This window comes from Spea bombifrons, chromosome 8, assembly GCF_027358695.1.
Source record: "Spea bombifrons isolate aSpeBom1 chromosome 8, aSpeBom1.2.pri, whole genome shotgun sequence".
Lineage (NCBI taxonomy): Eukaryota > Metazoa > Chordata > Amphibia > Anura > Pelobatidae > Spea > Spea bombifrons.
In genome coordinates, this window is record NC_071094.1 from 6,887,920 (window position 1) to 6,905,381 (window position 17,462).

General features: G+C 45.4%; 1 protein-coding gene and 1 non-coding gene across 3 annotated transcripts; one reads left to right on the forward strand and one right to left on the reverse strand.

The window, feature by feature from the left end:
- Positions 1-967: 967 nt before the first annotated feature.
- SLC27A4 (solute carrier family 27 member 4) lies at positions 968-13,199 on the reverse strand. 2 transcript variants are annotated; one of them, XM_053473640.1, is made up of 13 exons: positions 13,075-13,199; positions 7,229-7,393; positions 5,065-5,459; positions 4,666-4,824; positions 4,385-4,454; positions 4,217-4,308; positions 3,944-4,053; positions 3,589-3,798; positions 3,005-3,131; positions 2,639-2,776; positions 2,267-2,431; positions 1,994-2,140; positions 968-1,717 (listed from the first exon to the last, which is right to left on the reverse strand). In XM_053473640.1, exons 2-13 carry the CDS (start codon positions 7,387-7,389, stop codon positions 1,560-1,562), a joined length of 1,932 nt encoding a protein of 643 aa, XP_053329615.1. In that variant the 5' UTR covers positions 7,390-7,393; positions 13,075-13,199; the 3' UTR covers positions 968-1,559. The 2 variants fall into 2 exon arrangements, with proteins under 2 accessions (XP_053329615.1, XP_053329616.1); XM_053473641.1 differs by having other exon boundaries at positions 13,093-13,146.
- A 274-nt stretch (positions 13,200-13,473) lies between these two features.
- On the forward strand, positions 13,474-13,559 carry TRNAR-UCU (transfer RNA arginine (anticodon UCU)). Its single transcript is given in 2 exon segments — positions 13,474-13,510; positions 13,524-13,559. It is a non-coding gene; the product is annotated as a tRNA-Arg (tRNA).
- Positions 13,560-17,462: the final 3,903 nt, after the last annotated feature.

The following is a 17,462-nucleotide window of genomic DNA, read 5'->3' on the forward strand; positions in this document are numbered from 1 at the left end:
AACCATACCTAAAAAATCAAAGCACTAACCATTTCCCTGCAATATATATATATATATACACACAACGGTATATATAAAGTAATTCTGGTTCATGCTTACAAAAAAAGTGGTTTTATCACTATAGCAACAACTACCTTTTTTCCAGCAAAATGGGAGATCCCATAAGGTTGGTGCAGTCATAAAATCATCTTTAAGCTTTGAAACAGAATGACTTTAGAAACACGAATACTAATCATGGGTAGCAACTTTCGTACGGGGGTCTTAATTCCTATTCTTATTTCCGTACCCCACAGGATGGTAAAAGGTAATCCGCATTAAGTAACAAGTACTTTTTTCAGACCAGAGGAGACCATGTTCTCTTTGACAACTTCAAAGAAAGCTTCAAGAAATGATGATATAATTGAATACCCTTATAGTGCTAGGACAGGGCGTCCAACCTGCGGCCCTCCAGCTGCTGCAGGACTACATCTCCCATAATGCTCTTTCAGCTAAGAGGCTGGCTGAGGAGGATGGGAAATGTAGTCCTACAGCAGCTGGAGGGCCGCAGGTTGGACGCCCCTGTAGTACATACTGCGGGCATTAAAAAGGGATTTAATAGGATCATTACTACTGATTTTAGACCAATTTCTGTGGCTTATGGACAAGCGCATTGCTTGTCAGTTGTGGGATTATTTTGGGGGGAGAAATTGAGGGAAAACATGGCGTAAAAGCATAGTTGCAGCAAAGTCTTGACACAGGCCCGAACTGTTGCTCGCCGTAACTAGTGTTCTGATTTTCCCAACTGTTGTCAACGACCCATATCTGACACCTTGCATGCATACAGCGGGCAGGTCGGGGGCTTTATACACCCCCTCCCCCCACGTAACACTTCGATGTCACAACTCACCGTGTCCCAATGGGACTCCAAAAATTTTAAAATTGTCAAGACTGTAAAAGTCATAAGAAAACCATCTATATTGAGTTTAGACGTAATTTAGTTTTTTAAAACACATACTTAAAAGTTATATTTTGGAATGTAAAAAAAAAAAAGTCCAAAAGATATCGCCGCAATCTGCAATGCCTGGGACTTGGGAAACTAAAATAAAAGGATTATCAGTTACTGAACATAACCAAACCCGAACCTGAGGGGAAAAAAACAAAAAACACATGCTACGCCCTCCATATCGTCCTCCGTATTTTCTAAGCAAACCGAAATTGCGCATTTTCCCTTCTTCTTGCTTTTCACAGGAATGTTTTTCTCTAGAAGTAAACTGTAGAGATGGAGTGTTTTGAGATGCAGAACATTAAAGTTAGTTTTGTACAGCTGATTGTATTTTTTTCTTCTATTTTTTCCCCCCCTTGGACTATAAAATAAATAAAAAGAAAAAGTAGTCCCTTTTATCAGTAGGGTACGGACCCCGGTTCCCTGGCAAACCTCTCTTCTTAGTACGGTAATACTTTGGTATGTGAATGTTGTCAACCGATGAAGACGCTGGGACGGCTCTGCGGCCCCCCAAGGTGTTTACTGCATTGCAACCGTTTAACTTGTGTGACCCGAATCCGACCAATGGGGGACAACGCTAAAGCTTAAACTTCCCTGATTGGATCCGGTTATACAATTCTTCATCCAATGGGATGTACTTCCCTTGCTGAGCGTCCAAGACGTATAAGGGGTCCTTGACCAGATGAGGATTAAAACTTTCCTTTTTCACATCCGTCTTTTGAAATTTGAAGGTTCCTTGAGGAAGAAATACATACAGAAAATGATAACGGGGTTCTATTCATATCATACAAAACGACCACTTCTGCAGAAAGGGGGAAAAAATGGGGTAGATAACGGGAAAGACATAATTTTACCATCTTACTGACCAACCATTGGGATTGTCTGCGGAAAAAAACGTCTAGAAACCGGCTACTGGTTTATAGACCCCGTTCTTCTCCCTCAAATGGACCTACAGCGGTATATGTTGTTGAATGCGCGGTTCTCGCGGATCTTTCCCCTGCCAACGCTCACCTGTTTTGTTCACCTCTGGCAGCAGTCGTAGGAACACGGGGTGTGCGTACCCAGGCAGAGCCTTCTTCAGGTCTCGGACAAATCTGTCGAGGTCGCTTGAATGATTGGGGTCAGCAATGGAGGCCATTCCAGCTCTCCCTTCCGTTCCTGGGCAGAAAGGGAGAGAGGCGAGAGATAGTAGTTTGATATTGAATATTGGGAAGGGTCCTCATCATGATGCGTTGCCTTTCCAAGAATACTTAGCTTAGGTTTATAAAATGGTGCACAGGTTACCTGGGACTTCCACGCCGTAGACCACCACATCCGCTTGTCCAAGGAGCCGACTTAATATTCCTTCAACTTCCGTGGTTGAGACGTTCTCGCCTTTCCACCGGAACGTATCTCCTGTGCGGTCCCGGAAATACATGTATCCCAGCTCATCCATCACCAACACGTCTCCTACGGGGAAACGCATAAAGTCAGTGAGGTTTCCTACAGAGCTAATGAAGCCGGACAATCGTGCGTTTATTGGCACCATTCATTCTTATTCCTGCCCGGTCCTACAGACAAATTTAACAGCTAATAAAGCCCTACAAGAACACATTTTAGTTATGTTCTGGAGTAAACTGCCCAACACAACAGTTGCCTACTATGCTTCAGACTCACCACTGAGATATGCAGTGTCTCCAGGCTTGAAGACGTTATTTGCGATCTTTTTGCTTGTTGCGGATTCATTGACGTAACCATCAAACCTGCGCAGGGGATCCGACTGTATGATACGTCCAACCAGCTGTCCCGGCTCCCCTGGTGTTAAAAGGTGACGTGTACGTTAATGATGATGAAACCAAGCAGCTGCTTTCCCAATCCAACATTTTCCGGTTCAATAGACTAAATAAGCACATGTCATTGGGTTGGGAGCCCCCAAAAAATCCCCAGTAAAAAAGAAACTTTATTAATCTTATGTATCTTAAAAAAAAACACAAAAAAATTCAATGTTTTTCTCCATAAGTGCTTTCTAAATAATAAACTCACCTGGCTTGCAAGGGATACAAAGGCCGTCTGGGTTACGGATCAGCTCCATTGTTTCTTCGTTCACCTTCATCAGCCGGATTGGATACACAAAGGGAAGGATTCTGCTGTTGAACCCGCAGGATCCTACCTGTGGCGGCATCATATAAACGCGTTACATATACATTGATACAGAATTTAAAGGAACGTCAACCGAGCTATAGAAAAAGTTAGACCATAGTTTCCCGATTAACCTCTCCACCATTAAATATGGGTGGAATTGTGGGGGAAGACATGAGCAAGGATTTGGGTACGCTTATAGGTCATGCAATAACAATTGTATACCCTATATACAATATATCTGTAGCTCTACCACACTTAGTGTAACCTTCCCTACATTATTCAGAGTTTAGCCCTGCAATACTCATGAAGCTCAGAGGAGCACAAGCTCCTCATTGACTTCAGCCTCGTAGACCTCATGAAGGTCAATATGGATACACGTAAGAACTTTACTTACACTGGTGGGCAATTTCAGATCGTGGGTGGTCTGCCCACCTCCATTAATTGGCACTATAAAAAGTAACAAGAAGAGACGCATAAGCACTCACATTATTGTCAAAGTTGCCCAAGCTACAATTACACTCAGTGGCTCCGTAGAATTCTGCAATCTGCGGGACGTGGAAGCGCGTGGTAAACTCCGTCCAGATAGCAGGACGCAGTCCGTTCCCAAGCGCCATGCGCACACGGTGTTTGGATTCTGTATCTCGCACTGGCTGGTTCAGGAGATACCGGCAGATCTCCCCAATATACTGGACTATCTGTAAATGGGGAGAAAAAATAAAATAATAAGAGGCTATGACTTTTTTTTTGAATATATACAAGAAACACAATGCGTGTCACAGCTGAAGAACCAGCGGTGGAAGCGGCAAGCCTAACGAAGGGCCTTATTGACCAAGCTCTTACCGTACAGTTGTATTTCACGCAGTCATCCCAGAAACGAGAGGCAGAAAACTTCCTCTTTATAACTACGGTCAATCCGTGCAGAATACACTGGCCCATGCCCACAATGTTACCTGCAACGAAATCATGGAGTTTAGAAGAGGGACTCTGGCGGACTGAACGCCGTAATCAAAACAAGAAAAACTAAAGCAGAGACGGGAAAGCTAACGGTGTGCCAGGTACACGATAAACCCCCCCAACTATGAGACCCCAACTCTCCACCCGCAGCCTCTCTACCTGCAGAGTGATAAAGCGGCAGACAGTCATACACAACGTCGTCCGGCCGCATTCTGAAGCCATAATACACCAGTGCCGCCATCCTGAAATACCTGCAAGGAAAGCGAGCGTCAGAGAGCGGGCCTACAGGCGGAGACAGCGTTGAGATAGTAAAAAGGGAGCACTCACCTACTGTGAACCACAATAGCAGCTTTTGGAAGCCCAGTTGTACCGGATGTGTAGATATAAAATAATTTATCTGGGGGGGGGAAAGATGCAGACATCAGTGGAGAAAGACCGGCAAACGGCCAAAAAGCGGTGGAATTAAAGGTTACTAAAAATGTTTACATTTTGTTGGGAGTGTAGGTCTGAACTCTTTAGAACAACTCAATTTTTTATCTTTTTTTAAGATCTTATCAATGATTGAAATTGGTTTTATTTGCTGTAGAACCATAAGGACGACGGCCTACCTGTAAATCCCCTCCCTGGGTCCTTCGGTGGGTGGCGGGATGCGCTCTGGAGCAGAGAGTCAATGAATTCGGTCCCAGGAGGAATAGTTGCCCGGTCGCATTCGCCTAAACAGTATAGTCGAGCCGATTTCTCCATGATGGAGGAAACATCGCACATAGCTGGGAACAAGAATGCACGATAATACATTTTTTAGTTGAAATCCTTGCAAAGCCACAGGCAATTTTATCCATCTCCTCAATAAATCTTTTGGAACCTTAATTGGCTTTCTGAAACCCAGTATGAAGATACCACAAGTTCTTCTTGATGTGAGTTAAATGGATAAAAGGTATTTTGCAAACGTATTTAAAAGTGGTTAAATATATATAATGAACCAAAGTTTGCCCCAATTACCTCCTCACCTTGGGACATCTCTCTTCCAAATATGACAGCCTTGGAATTGGACACGCTGAAGCAGTGTTCCAGGGCATCCAACCGTAAGTTAAAGTTGATAAGAGCTGCCTCCACTCCGATTTTAGCCATGCCTAGCCAAAGACCTACGTATTCATTACAATTCTCCATAAACAGGGCTATGACATCGCCGCAGCGGAACCCTTCAGCATGAAGGAAGTTGGCCACGGCATTGGAGAATTCATCCAACTCCTTGAAGGTCCATGTCGCGCCCGTCCCCTCGAAGATGAGCGCCGTTTTGTTTGGGTGCCTCTTCACGCACTCCCTGAAGATGTGAGGGATTGTGTTCTTTTCTCTTAGGTGCCGTTTCACTTGCAATTTCACCCTGAAAAGGGTTATCGCTCCCCTGAAAGGAAGAATTAGACATATTAAAACCAAATGTCTTCTGTGACATGGAAGGATTAAAGAAGAACCACTTTGAAGAACCACTCTCCTCACATACTCATGGTTTAAGCTCTCTTAATCAAGAAAACTCGGCCCAAGCGCAACTCAACCAGAGTTGCCATCAAAACTAAGAGCTGGTCTTCAGTTTCTGGGATAGATATCAAGGACACATAACTTTGAGAAGTACTTTTGGCAAGGTCTACCAGGGTCCAGCTTCAGACAGAAGTTAATGGACACTCAACACGACAAAGCAGAGTACTGCTCCGTTCACTTTGTCAGTAAGTAGAGCCTGAAGGGCCACAAGGCCAGTTCTGTTATCATTCTTTGCCATCAGAAACTATGGTATCTACCTACGGCATCGCTGCCAGTGATGTCTCTCATTTCTACGGGGCGCAGACTATTAAAAATAGAATTATGTGAAGCCCCAGGAGGGGAAATAAGATTTATCTGGGTTCATCTGCTCACCGACGCCTTTAGTTCTCTTACCATTACCATCTGAGATGTCCCAGGAGGTGAGAAACCCACCGACGTCCAGCTTGACCACATAAGTTTAGGTCTCTAAAGTTTGTGAGCAGGGCTTTCTGTGTCATGTATCAAATGGCCCCTGCCGATGCAGAATACCCCATGCTGTCTCTATATATACGTTAATGATACTAATAAGGCTCTGAAGCCGCTACTGAAGACTTTGGGTCAACTCAGGTCACGGTGAATATCTCCAGACTACTGGTGGAACGATTGGTCAATTTTTAATAACATGGGTTATGGAAACAATGTGACCTTATTAGTTGACTTGAATTATTCTAATGTGATATTTCTGGTTCAACACAAGCAGATCTTTAACTATAGTCAACAACTTAATTGTTAGAAACTCGCACCCCGGTTATCAAAACTCCACGGCCACGTCTGAGTTTTTCGAGACAGGTACAGGCCACCGAGCAGAGTCCAGCTCTTATCTGCTGGGTCTATCGAGAAATGAAGTCCAAGGACTACACGAATAAAACAAACAAATGGTTTTATAACCTTGCTAAGGTTCCACATGGAGCAAAGGTCCATAAGGGAATGGGTCATACCACTCGGTGCGTTCAAGGGGCAAACCAGAAGATCTAAAAGCACAACGAACATCTATGCTTTTTGCATGTTGGTAATTATTTCCCAGGACATGGACGTCCTGCTTTATATGTAACAAAAATGGTTTCATAACATATACATTTTGATAAAATGGTTGTTGTGAAAGAAGTCCTCCCGGATGCAGTTTGTGACCCACTTACTGATGAATGGGGAACGTGTCTGTTGCGTGCCCCTGGTGTAGCGGTTGCGAGCCACGTGCTTATCACGGGCACCCCACTGACAGCGTAACAATGAAGTGGGGCGTTATAAATAGAATTTAGATCACGCACTACATCGTAATGGCTTCCTGCAGGTTTCCTAACGCAGAGGAAGAGCAATTCTCCACTTTAACGCGGCAGAAGAGGCTTCCCGGCTCAATTACTCTTTGGATTTCCTCCAGCAAATTCCCAGTAGGATAATAGGGGTCCTCTCACTTTGGGAGGCAAAAGAACTTGGTATGAGGCTAGATAAGGAACGCTTATTCTGCATTTTACTTTACATCTGTTTTACTTTACTGAGAGGGTAGTAGGTAAGGTTCACAGCTTACCAGCAGAGGTGGTTTTATGTCTGCATCGGATCACAGCGGTAGATCAATACGTTTTTGGGGTTACTGTTTAAACTCACCGCACGTCCCGGCCCACGGTCTTGTAAAAAACCTTCAGAAACGCCCATCCTCCCGATCCGAGGTAGAAGACCAGCGCGGCACCGGTGGCCTGGAACCAGGGCAGACCCACCACCGCCCTGAGCAGCAGCAGCAGAGAAGTGCAGGCAGCCGCGCGCAGCATCCTCCTGCAGAGACACGGACAACTGTCAGGCGAGCCTCCGATACGGCAACCTTCATACGACTGGCCCCTCCCCCTCGCAGCCCCACCCCCCCACACGTGTTCAATACAAACCCAAAACATACAGATAACGCAAACCCAGCCGGCTGCAGCACTGCTGCGTCTTCAATAAAGACACATTACAGACACACCAGAAATAAAACCACAGCTGTGTCCGGCACTAAATAACCCACGTCACGTAATTTTTTTTTTATTTTTTTTATTACTAGTATCAGATTAAAACTAAGTTTTTAGAAATATTGATCCGTTTTCTCTTTATTTGCCCCGTAACGTTAGCCATTTGTATCTCGCTCTGTCATCTGAGCCCGATCTACTAGACAAACACCCCCGACTCCTTATCACACTGCCTGTGGGAAACGATAGAATGTCTCAGTCCTAATCACCGAGCCGCACACTCTGACTAATGAAAGTCTATGGAGGGAGCAGGGAAAGTCACTCAAAAATAACGCATCACTGTCAACCATACCCGCTGACTCTCTGGGTTTGACCCAGAGCCTCCAGGTCAGTTTCTCTCTTCTGGGGTCAGAGAAGCTTAGTGTGGCCACACCCACTCCCCGCCCATTTTCCCCTGTAGAGTTTCCTCCAATTAAAGTGTCTCTGGGGTTACCCCGTCCCTACATGAAGCCACGCCCCCAGAAGAGAGCCCTGGCTAGCCTTCCCATTTCCAGGTCTGCTGACCATAATGGCCGCCCCCAGGTCTGCAGATAAAGAAGGAAGTTTATCGGAACAAAACGAGATAAAACCAGGTTTTTGTCAATGCCAACCGACATTTCTGTATACAGCGCAGGGGGGGTTTATTGGCGTATACAGCGATGGGGGAGGGGTTATTGTCGTATACAGCACTGGGGGGGGGGCTTATGCTCCAGTTGTTTAGATCCCTATTTTCCAGATCACTATGAGAAAGAAGGTGTGAAGAAGGCAAATTCCTGGTGTGCGAGCGAACGGCCCTGGCACGGCCCGGCACCAATCTCAAACAAAACGAGCCGCCTTTACCGGATTATCGACACGAGAGCAACGTCTGCGGCTAATCTCTCAGATCTGCGTATGATTACCAAAGGTCAGTAGAACAATAATCTTTGCCCGGAGTGTTAAAGTGAAATTTAACACAAATAAGGGGAAACATATATATATATATAAATAATTGTGGGATAATGCATGGAGGAATTCTGCAGAATCCCCCCAAACATAGACGTACCCCTTTCCCCACACCTTGCAGGCCCCTGCCACATACTTTAATTACCACCAGTCAGCTAAAAACTTTGGGGTCACTTAGAAATGTCTTTGTTTATGAAAGAAAAGCACATTCTGTCCATTAAAATAACATGAAATGGATCAGAAATCCAGCACACTCCTGTGTTCCAATGGCCCCTTTATCACTCCCATCACTCCCGTGTTCCAATGGCCCTTTATCACTCCCATCACTCCTGTGTTCCGATGGCCCTTTATCACTCCCATCACTCCTGTGTTCCAATGGCCCTTTATCACTCCCATCACTCCTGTGTTCCGATGGCCCTTTATCACTCCCATCACTCCTGTGTTCCAATGGCCCTTTATCATTCCCATCACTCCCGTGTTCCAATGGCCCTTTATCACTCCCATCACTCCTGTGTTCCGATGGCCCTTTATCACTCCCATCACTCCTGTGTTCCAATGGCCCTTTGTCACTCCCATCACTCCTGTGTTCCGATGGCCCTTTATCACTCCCATCACTCCTGTGTTCCAATGGCACGTTGTGTTCGCTGATCCAAGTTTAAGTTTAAAAGGCTAACTGATCGTCAGAAACCCCTTTTGCAATTATGTTACAGCCAGAAATTGTTTTCATTTAAAAAAAAACAGCTAAGTGACCCCAAACTTTTGAATGTTATTGTGTGTGCATGTATGTACGTATATATATATACATATATATATTACACACACACATATATATATATACACACACATATAGATGTTTTTTTCCTTCAATGACCATAGCAGTATTGTATTTCAATGAGAGAAAAGCCAAGTTAGCACACAAACCTTAAAAGTTTTTTTCCACTAATCTTGGATGGCGAGACTATTTTATTAGAATTACTATAAAAAATATAAAAGTCCTCATTTAACCCTAGAAAGCCACACGAATGTTCACAATTACGGAACCCAGAGGACGGATTGTCTTCCTGCTATACTGCAAACCTGTTTCAATTAAAATTTGGCAGCGAAGCCTAACATTTTTTTTTTATTCTTTTATTATTAATATTATTATTTTTAAAGACGAGCCACAGAATAAATACTGAAAGACGGATTTAGAGTACGAAGCATTGCACGGGGAATCTGGGCTTAATTATTCGTATTAGTAGAAAGTAGGTGAGGGTTCAGAGCGGTTGACTATAGTGACAAAGTGACGAAATCCGCCGACCCGGCTCAGTGACTCACACGCGAGGGTTACTTGCGGTTTCATAAAACGAGTGTCTGTTGTATATGGGTGTGAGTATATATCTATATATATATATATATATATATATATATATATCTATATATATAGCCGAAAGGTCATGACGAATCATGTTATCTACACCATGGATCCAGATGAAAGGTCACGGGGGGGGGCAGGTTAATGCGGGGTAACAGGGAGACGAGTCAACAAGAACAAACTTGTCATCAGCTGAACATCTGGAGCTGCACCAGTCCTTAACACAATTTGTAGATCACGTCTCATACTGCTGTCAAAAGAAATATTATGCGGCCCTAACGCAGGGGTGTCCAGCCTGCGGCTCTCCAGCTGCTGCAGGACTACATCTCCCATAATGCCCTTTCAGCTAAGGGGCTGGCTGAGGAGATGTAGTACTGCAGCAGCTGGAGGGCCGCAGGTTGGACACCCCTGCCCTAACGTCTGCCTGGAAAGCTTGCAGGTTGTATTAAAGGGACAGTTTAATGTCCCCGGCAGCCTTGCCCTTACTTTGAGTATTTTAATAGGCATTATTATTATTAGCAGGGAGAAGCTGCAGCTCCCAATTTCCTCCATGGTTAGATGGTTCTTCTCACCACTGATTGGCCGAGCCCCCACCACCGATTGACTGGACCCCCACCACCGATTGACTGGACCCCCCCACCTGCAACATTCATCAAGCCTCCGCTGGAGCTGGTGGTGGGAATATCACAAGGCAGGAGGTGATAGGAACACATCACACGCATGGAAAATAGTGGAGGGTGGGGAACAGGGCAACTGCATGCGCAAGGGGGGCATCGCTTAAATTTAAAGGGATCTCTCAGCTAGCGGTTGCATTAAACTGTCCTTCTGCATTATCACGCTGCACAATACCACCCTACAGCACTGATTCTGAACTCCAGTCCCTAGCTTTACAGTCTGTGTTACACTATCGTAACGCTTTTACGAGTTGGTGGCTGTTAATGGCCCCGGGGCCCGGCCCTGTGGAATGCGTCCTAATTAACTCTGCCAAGACAACCTTTGACTTTACATCAATTAATAGATGCAAGCAACCGTCCACGCGTGCAAATATATATATATCTTTAAACAATTCAGCAGTTATTTTAACCCCTTAATGACAAAGCCTGTACATGTACGGGGTCAAAATGCATTGTTTTCAATGGGTTTAGGGATCGCCCATTGTCCTTAAGGGGTTAAGAAAACCCTTTCTTCTGTTTCGATTACAGGACGATTTCCCATCATGCACCAGGCCTTTTTCTGTTTGGCAGGTAATTTTATGCCAAACTTACTTTGTAAATAGGGCAGAAATCAGAAGAATTAGTTCAAGATGTGCCCAAATTCACCCTTTCAAAAGAAAAATTCTTAAATATGTTTATTAAAAAAATATAAATAAAGTGATTTTTTAATTCATGTTTTTTTCCCTCCAAAGGTTGTACATAAAATGTAAGGTTATGAGCCGAGTCTTTTTTTCCCTGATATATAAGTCTGTCTCTTAGTCCATCAGTTCTAGTTTTGTCAGACCCTCTGAATGTAGGGACTGTAAGGAGCGCTGCAAACACTGCTGGCGCTATAGAAATAAAGATAATATTTATGATTATTATTATACATTTCTGGCTTCCTGCTCATTTCTGTTTTGCCAGCCACATTTAATACTGAATCATTCCTTACACGGGGTCATCATTGGACCCCACATTCCTTACATGAGGGTCATCATTGGACCCCACATTCCTTACACGGGGGTCATCATTGGACCCCACATTCCTTACACGGGGGTCATCATTGGACCCCACATTCCTTACATGGGGTCCATCATTGGACCCCACATTCCTTACACGGGGGTCATCATTGGACCCCACATTCCTTACACGGGGGTCATCATTGGACCCCACATTCCTTACATGAGGGTCATCATTGGACCCCACATTCCTTATACTGGGTCATCATTGGACCCCACATTCCTTACACGGGGGTCATCATTGGACCCCACATTCCTTACATGGGGTCCATCATTGGACCCCACATTCCTTACACGGGGGTCATCATTGGACCCCACATTCCTTACACGGGGGTCATCATTGGACCCCACATTCCTTACACTGGGTCATCATTGGACCCCACATTCCTTACATGGGGTCCATCATTGGACCCCACATTCCTTACACGGGGGTCATCATTGGACCCAATGTTTAATGACGGTAACATACCGGCTGAGTGACAACCCCAACAATGTACCTACCGTGTAAAACTAGCGTTAACGGCCGAAGGGGAGGCAACGTTAGGCGTTCCTCTAACCTAAACTAAGGTATCTTGGGGTCATTCCACCAGAGGATGCAAGTCTCGGATATTTCAGATATTCACGTAAGCGATCGCTTACACAGCAACACTTATTATGTACAATGGGTACTGTAACTTGGGTGTACACTGCATGCTGCTCGGGGCACGCAGTTAAGGGACACGCGGCAGATGAAGGCGGTTGGGGTTGAGATGCACACAGTATAGATCAGGGGTGTCCAACCTGCGGCCCTACAGCTGCTGCAGGACTACATCTCCCATCATGCTCTTTCAGCTAAGGACCTGGCAGAGGTCTGGTACAGATATTAGACATCTGTGGGGCTTGGGGCAGGTGATGTGAGGTCACCAGAGGCTCGTAGAGATGCAGAAATCACAAATCTGGAGATAAAGACCATCTTGTTCTCCTTTATACTCAAGATACAATATGTTTTTGATATAACTAGCTAGCAGCGCCAACATCTAGAGTAGCCCTCTTAGGGTATTGTATGTATACCTACTAAAATATTTTGGGCGTATGGCGGCGAATCCCATCCCATATATAAATCTTATATAATTATATAATAAATCATATATATATATAGTAAATCTTATATATAAGTCTTAGGCATCCCTCAAGATGTTGGTGACAGATCTTCTATAGGGTGGAGGACATGTCATTCTGCATATGGGTGTTTATATGTACACCCCAAAGCTTATAGACATAGAATAGGGGGTCATCTGACGGGTGTTACATATAAGCACCCCTAATGTATACAGTAAGGGTCCATGTGTTGGGGGGAAGGAGTGCAGAAGGGGGACTGAGAGGTCCCAGCAGGCACACATCCTAATGGGATCAGGAGGCATGCAGCATGAAATGGGATTAGAGGATACAGGGGTATAAGGACACGGGTCAGGGGCAGCTTGTCACTCACCCTCCTCCCGGGACTCACCACCGGTCAGAAGGCCCCCTCACCCGCCCGAGGGCTGCAGCTCACCGTACCCTTCACCCGGCGCACAGGTTTTGCAGGGAGCGCCCTATCACATGGCACAAACTCCGCCTACCACTGGCCACGCCGTGGAGCATGCCGGGAGGTGTAGTCTCCAGATCCGGACGAGAACAATGTTAACGTGTCGCAGAGCAAAGCATCGTGGGACTTGTAGTCAAAAAGGGTGTCTTTCAGGCGATATTGAGCTCCGAACCCTGGGCCGCAGCGACCTCTTTACTGGGTATATTTGGTGACGGAAGAAGAATCGTGACAGTAAATTATTATATAATCATGTTTAATAATAGGACATTTAGCATATGGTTCTGAGACGAGCCCCCACCCCGCGGCTCTGTGGCGCAATGGATAGCGCATTGGACTTCTAGAGTACTGAAGTGATTCAAAGGTTGTGGGTTCGAGTCCCACCAGAGTCGACTTTTGCATTTAAATCAGATATTACATCTAGAGCCGAATAAATAGTGATTATTCTCTCAGTAATTCATTATATGGAAGGCATGGAAGTTTTGAAAGTGTAACGCATTTCCAGGGACAGCTTACATTCTATAGTTTGCATGATGGACGGCATCCACTTCTTGGTTCAATATATCAGATGTAATGTAAATGAGTGTTACTTTACTGTGAGGGTGGTAAATAAGTGGGACAGCCTCCCAGCAGAAGCGGTAAAGGGTAATAGAGTGAGGGCATGCATGGGATAGGCATATGGTTGCTGAATCTCAGACGAGACCAACGACTGATTGAGGTCTCTACGGGCAGACTAGATGGGCCAACTTGGTCTGATCTGTTGTCTAATTGTTTCATTACCCTTCCTGAATCACCTGTATACCAGGGGGGGACGAAGCCACAGATTGAGAGCCACCGACATAAGAGACCCATTCTGCCCATCTAGTCGGCCAGTTTTAATGTTGTAAAAACTCAAATCAGTCGTTGGTCTCGTCTTAGATTCAGGAGCCGGATGTCTATCCCATGCCTTGGCTTCCCGTTCTCGGGTTAACGCATGGTTATCCCTCTATTAACTTATCTTTCTCCTCTGGTTGAGCTGCTGATGGATGTTTTGGCAGCCTCTGCCAGGGTAATGGAGGACAGGAGACCTATTAGATGCCAGCTTCTCTTCTTCTACCTTCTCAGATGTGAAACGTTCTCCTTACCAACTGTCTCTTTAAATAAAATCACACCGTAGGTCATACTGAGGAACATAGTTCGAAGCCGTGACAGTTCCCGATGTGTAGAACCCTCCCGGCAGAGGTGGTCTTCTCACTGTAGAAGACAAAGCATAATTGTCTTCTGCAGATATAAGCACATGCAAGGAACGTGGGTTGGAGTCCCACCACAGCTGAGTTTTGTAACTTCATTGCTAGAAAGGAGGATTAAGTTGCTTCTAATGCATTCTCTAGATGCCTTTCCCAAAATGTGATACCCTTTCAGTCCAACTGTTTCAATCAGAGTAGCTGAGTTATGTTGGGTAGTGGTTAGTCTGCAGTTGTGAAGGAGCGGCATTGTTTCCTTTGTAACAGGGTACATTATCTCATTTATCTAATAAAACCATAGAATTTGGCCCATTTTTCCATTTAATAGGTTGGAACTTGCAAGACCAGGGCCTTCTTCTTCTTTTATGCCAGGATGCACTTCGTCTGTTTATGTTATTGCCAATTTTGCACATTAAATTTGGTTGTGATTAAGAAATAGAAGAAATACAGAGGTTATTATTTACCTGGAACTGTATGTTATATCAAGGGGCACTTTAAGGCCATCGCCGTCTGATGACGTAAGTGTGGTCAATGGCCAGATAGGCGCAGTTGCACGTTGCATAGCCAGGCGTTTCCAGCCGGCGACTGCGTGACGGAGCGACAGGTCGGGTGAGTATGGGGTGCTGTTGGCCAGCAGCCCACCAGGTAGTTGCCCAGTGTGCCAGATGGCCAGTCCGGACCTGGGGTCAATACCGATAGATACTGTAGATCAGGCATGTCCAAAGTCCGGCCCGCGGGCCAATTGCGGCCCGCGTTCCGGACTGATGCGGCCCCCAAGTGAGCCACGGGACTTGGCGTCATCAGCCGGCGCAGGGAGAAGGAAAGCGCGAGATCTGGGCTTTCCTTCTCCCTGCGCCGGCACACACAGCCACACACAGCCACACAGCGGTTGGCGCGGCTTCAGTGTTGTGCGCCGGGATCTGACAACAAACCCCGGCGCACAACAGCTGTTGCCGCGCGGATCGCAAGGGAGCAGTATCGGAGGTATTTACCGGACATCCGGCTTAAAATCACTCAAGGGAGCCGGATGTCCGGTAAAGACCTCCGATACTGCTCCCTTGCGATCTGCTCGGCAACAGCTGTTGTGCGCCGGGGTTTGTTGTCAGATCCCGGCGCACAACACTGAAGCCGCGCCCACCGCTGTCCGTGCCCTCTGAACCCCGTGGCCTCGGAAGAAGACAGAAGAACTGAAGAAGAAGAGGAGCGAAGAGCAGGAAAAGGAGCTGTAAGGAGAAAAGAGGAAAGGTAGGAAAGCATACAGTGAGAGTGGATTGGTGTATGTGTGTGGATTGGTGTATGTGTGTGGATTGGTGTATGTGTGTGGATTGGTGTATATGTGTGGATTGGTGTATGTGTGTGGATTGGTATGTGTGTGGATTGGTATGTGTGTGGATTGGTAGATGTGGATTGGTATATATGTGTGGATTGGTATATATGTGTGGATTAGTGTATGTGTGTGGATTGGTGTATGTGTGTGGATTGGTGTATATGTGTGGATTGGAATGTGTGGATTGGTATGTGTGGATTGGTGTATGTGTGTGGATTAGTATATGTGTGGATTGGTGTATGTGTGTGGATTGGTGTATGTGTGTGGATTGGTATGCGTGTGGATTGGTATGCGTGTGGATTGGTATGCGTGTGGATTGGTATGCGTGTGGATTGGTATATGTGTGGATTGGTATGCGTGTGGATTGGTATGCGTGTGGATTGGTAAATGTGTGAGAGTGATGGGTGTTATGCTGTACCATTTCCAATGTATTTTTCATTATATAATTATGCTCTAAAGTACATCATAACTCCCATCACTCTATACTGTTCCATACAGTGGCAGAGCTGGGAGACAGAGGCCTTGCACCCCCACCGCAGGACTCCTGAAAGGTAAGTGAACTTCAAAGAGGGAGAGGGTAGATAGTTAGGAGGGGTAGATAGGGAGAAGGGAGTGAGAAGGGGTAGATAGGGCAGAAGGGAGCGAGAAGGGGTAGATAAGGCAATCATACTCCTATCATGCCAAGTCTGCGACTGCCTCCTGGAATCTGGGTATGCCTGGGCATGATAGGAATGTGATTGCTGTTAACAATTATATATATATATATATATATATATATATATATATATATATATATATATTGTTATTTAATTGTTTTGTCCTATTTTGGTGTGTTACTTACTTTAAATAAAAGTGTTAGATTTTTTTTATGGTGTGTGTGGGGTCATATTCAGTTTCGGCCAGGTTGTTTTAAAGTGTGTGTGGGGGGGGTGCCACATACAGGATCCGCCCCGGGTGCCAAATACTCTAGGTACGCCCCTGCCCTCCCCTACACAATTTCTTCATCAGATGCCCTTGTGGCTGTGTGTGCCGGCGCAGGGAGAAGGAAAGACCAAATCTTGCGATCTCGGACATCGCTAGATTTGGGCTTTCCTTCTCCCTGCGCCGGCACACACAGCCACAAGGGCATCTGATGAAGAAATTGTAGGCAGTGGCGGAACTACCGGGGTCGCGACTGCGACCGGGCCCTGGAGTTCTGCCAGTCAGGGGGGCCCAAGGGGTGCTGAGCGGTTGCTGAAAAAGGAGAGTGAGAAAGGGATAGATGTGGTATGCCGTTTTCAATAAACTTTGCATAAAATAGTTAATTTGCATTTCATTTTAATGGTTCAGAAAATGGTCGGCCCTCGCACATGTTCACTTCATCAAATCTGGCACTCTTCGAAAAAAGTTTGGACATGCCTGCTGTAGATGGTTTGGGGCGATTAATAAAGAATCTGCATCGTAACCTGCGCAATACTGCCACCTACTGGCGCTATTTATCAAGTTGCAGTATTATATTCAATCCTGGCGGACGCCACTTTATTATAATACAATAAAATGACACACGTAAAGATCAAAGAAGCATAAAAACCCACAAAAAAAAAATATATAATTTAAGAAAATACTTTTATTCAATATTTTTGGCAATAAAAAAAATAGAAACAAAACATTCCCATTCCTATGTCATACCCCTAAAAATAAAGCATGAACCTGTAGCAGAGCGGCTGAACCCAAAAGATAGTTAACGCCGTGTCTTAAATACACCT

Excerpts from the sequence above, each read along its gene's own strand:
- SLC27A4 (XM_053473640.1), bottom strand. The coding sequence starts at position 7,389 with ATGCTGCGCGCGGCTGCCTGCACTTCTCTGCTGCTGCTGCTCAGGGCG. Across the intron at positions 4,309-4,384 it reads GCTATTGTGGTTCACAGTAG|GTATTTCAGGATGGCGGCAC; the intron begins GTGAGTGCTCCC and ends CTTTCCTTGCAG. Across the intron at positions 4,054-4,216 it reads GCCGCTTTATCACTCTGCAG|GTAACATTGTGGGCATGGGC; the intron begins GTAGAGAGGCTG and ends ATTTCGTTGCAG.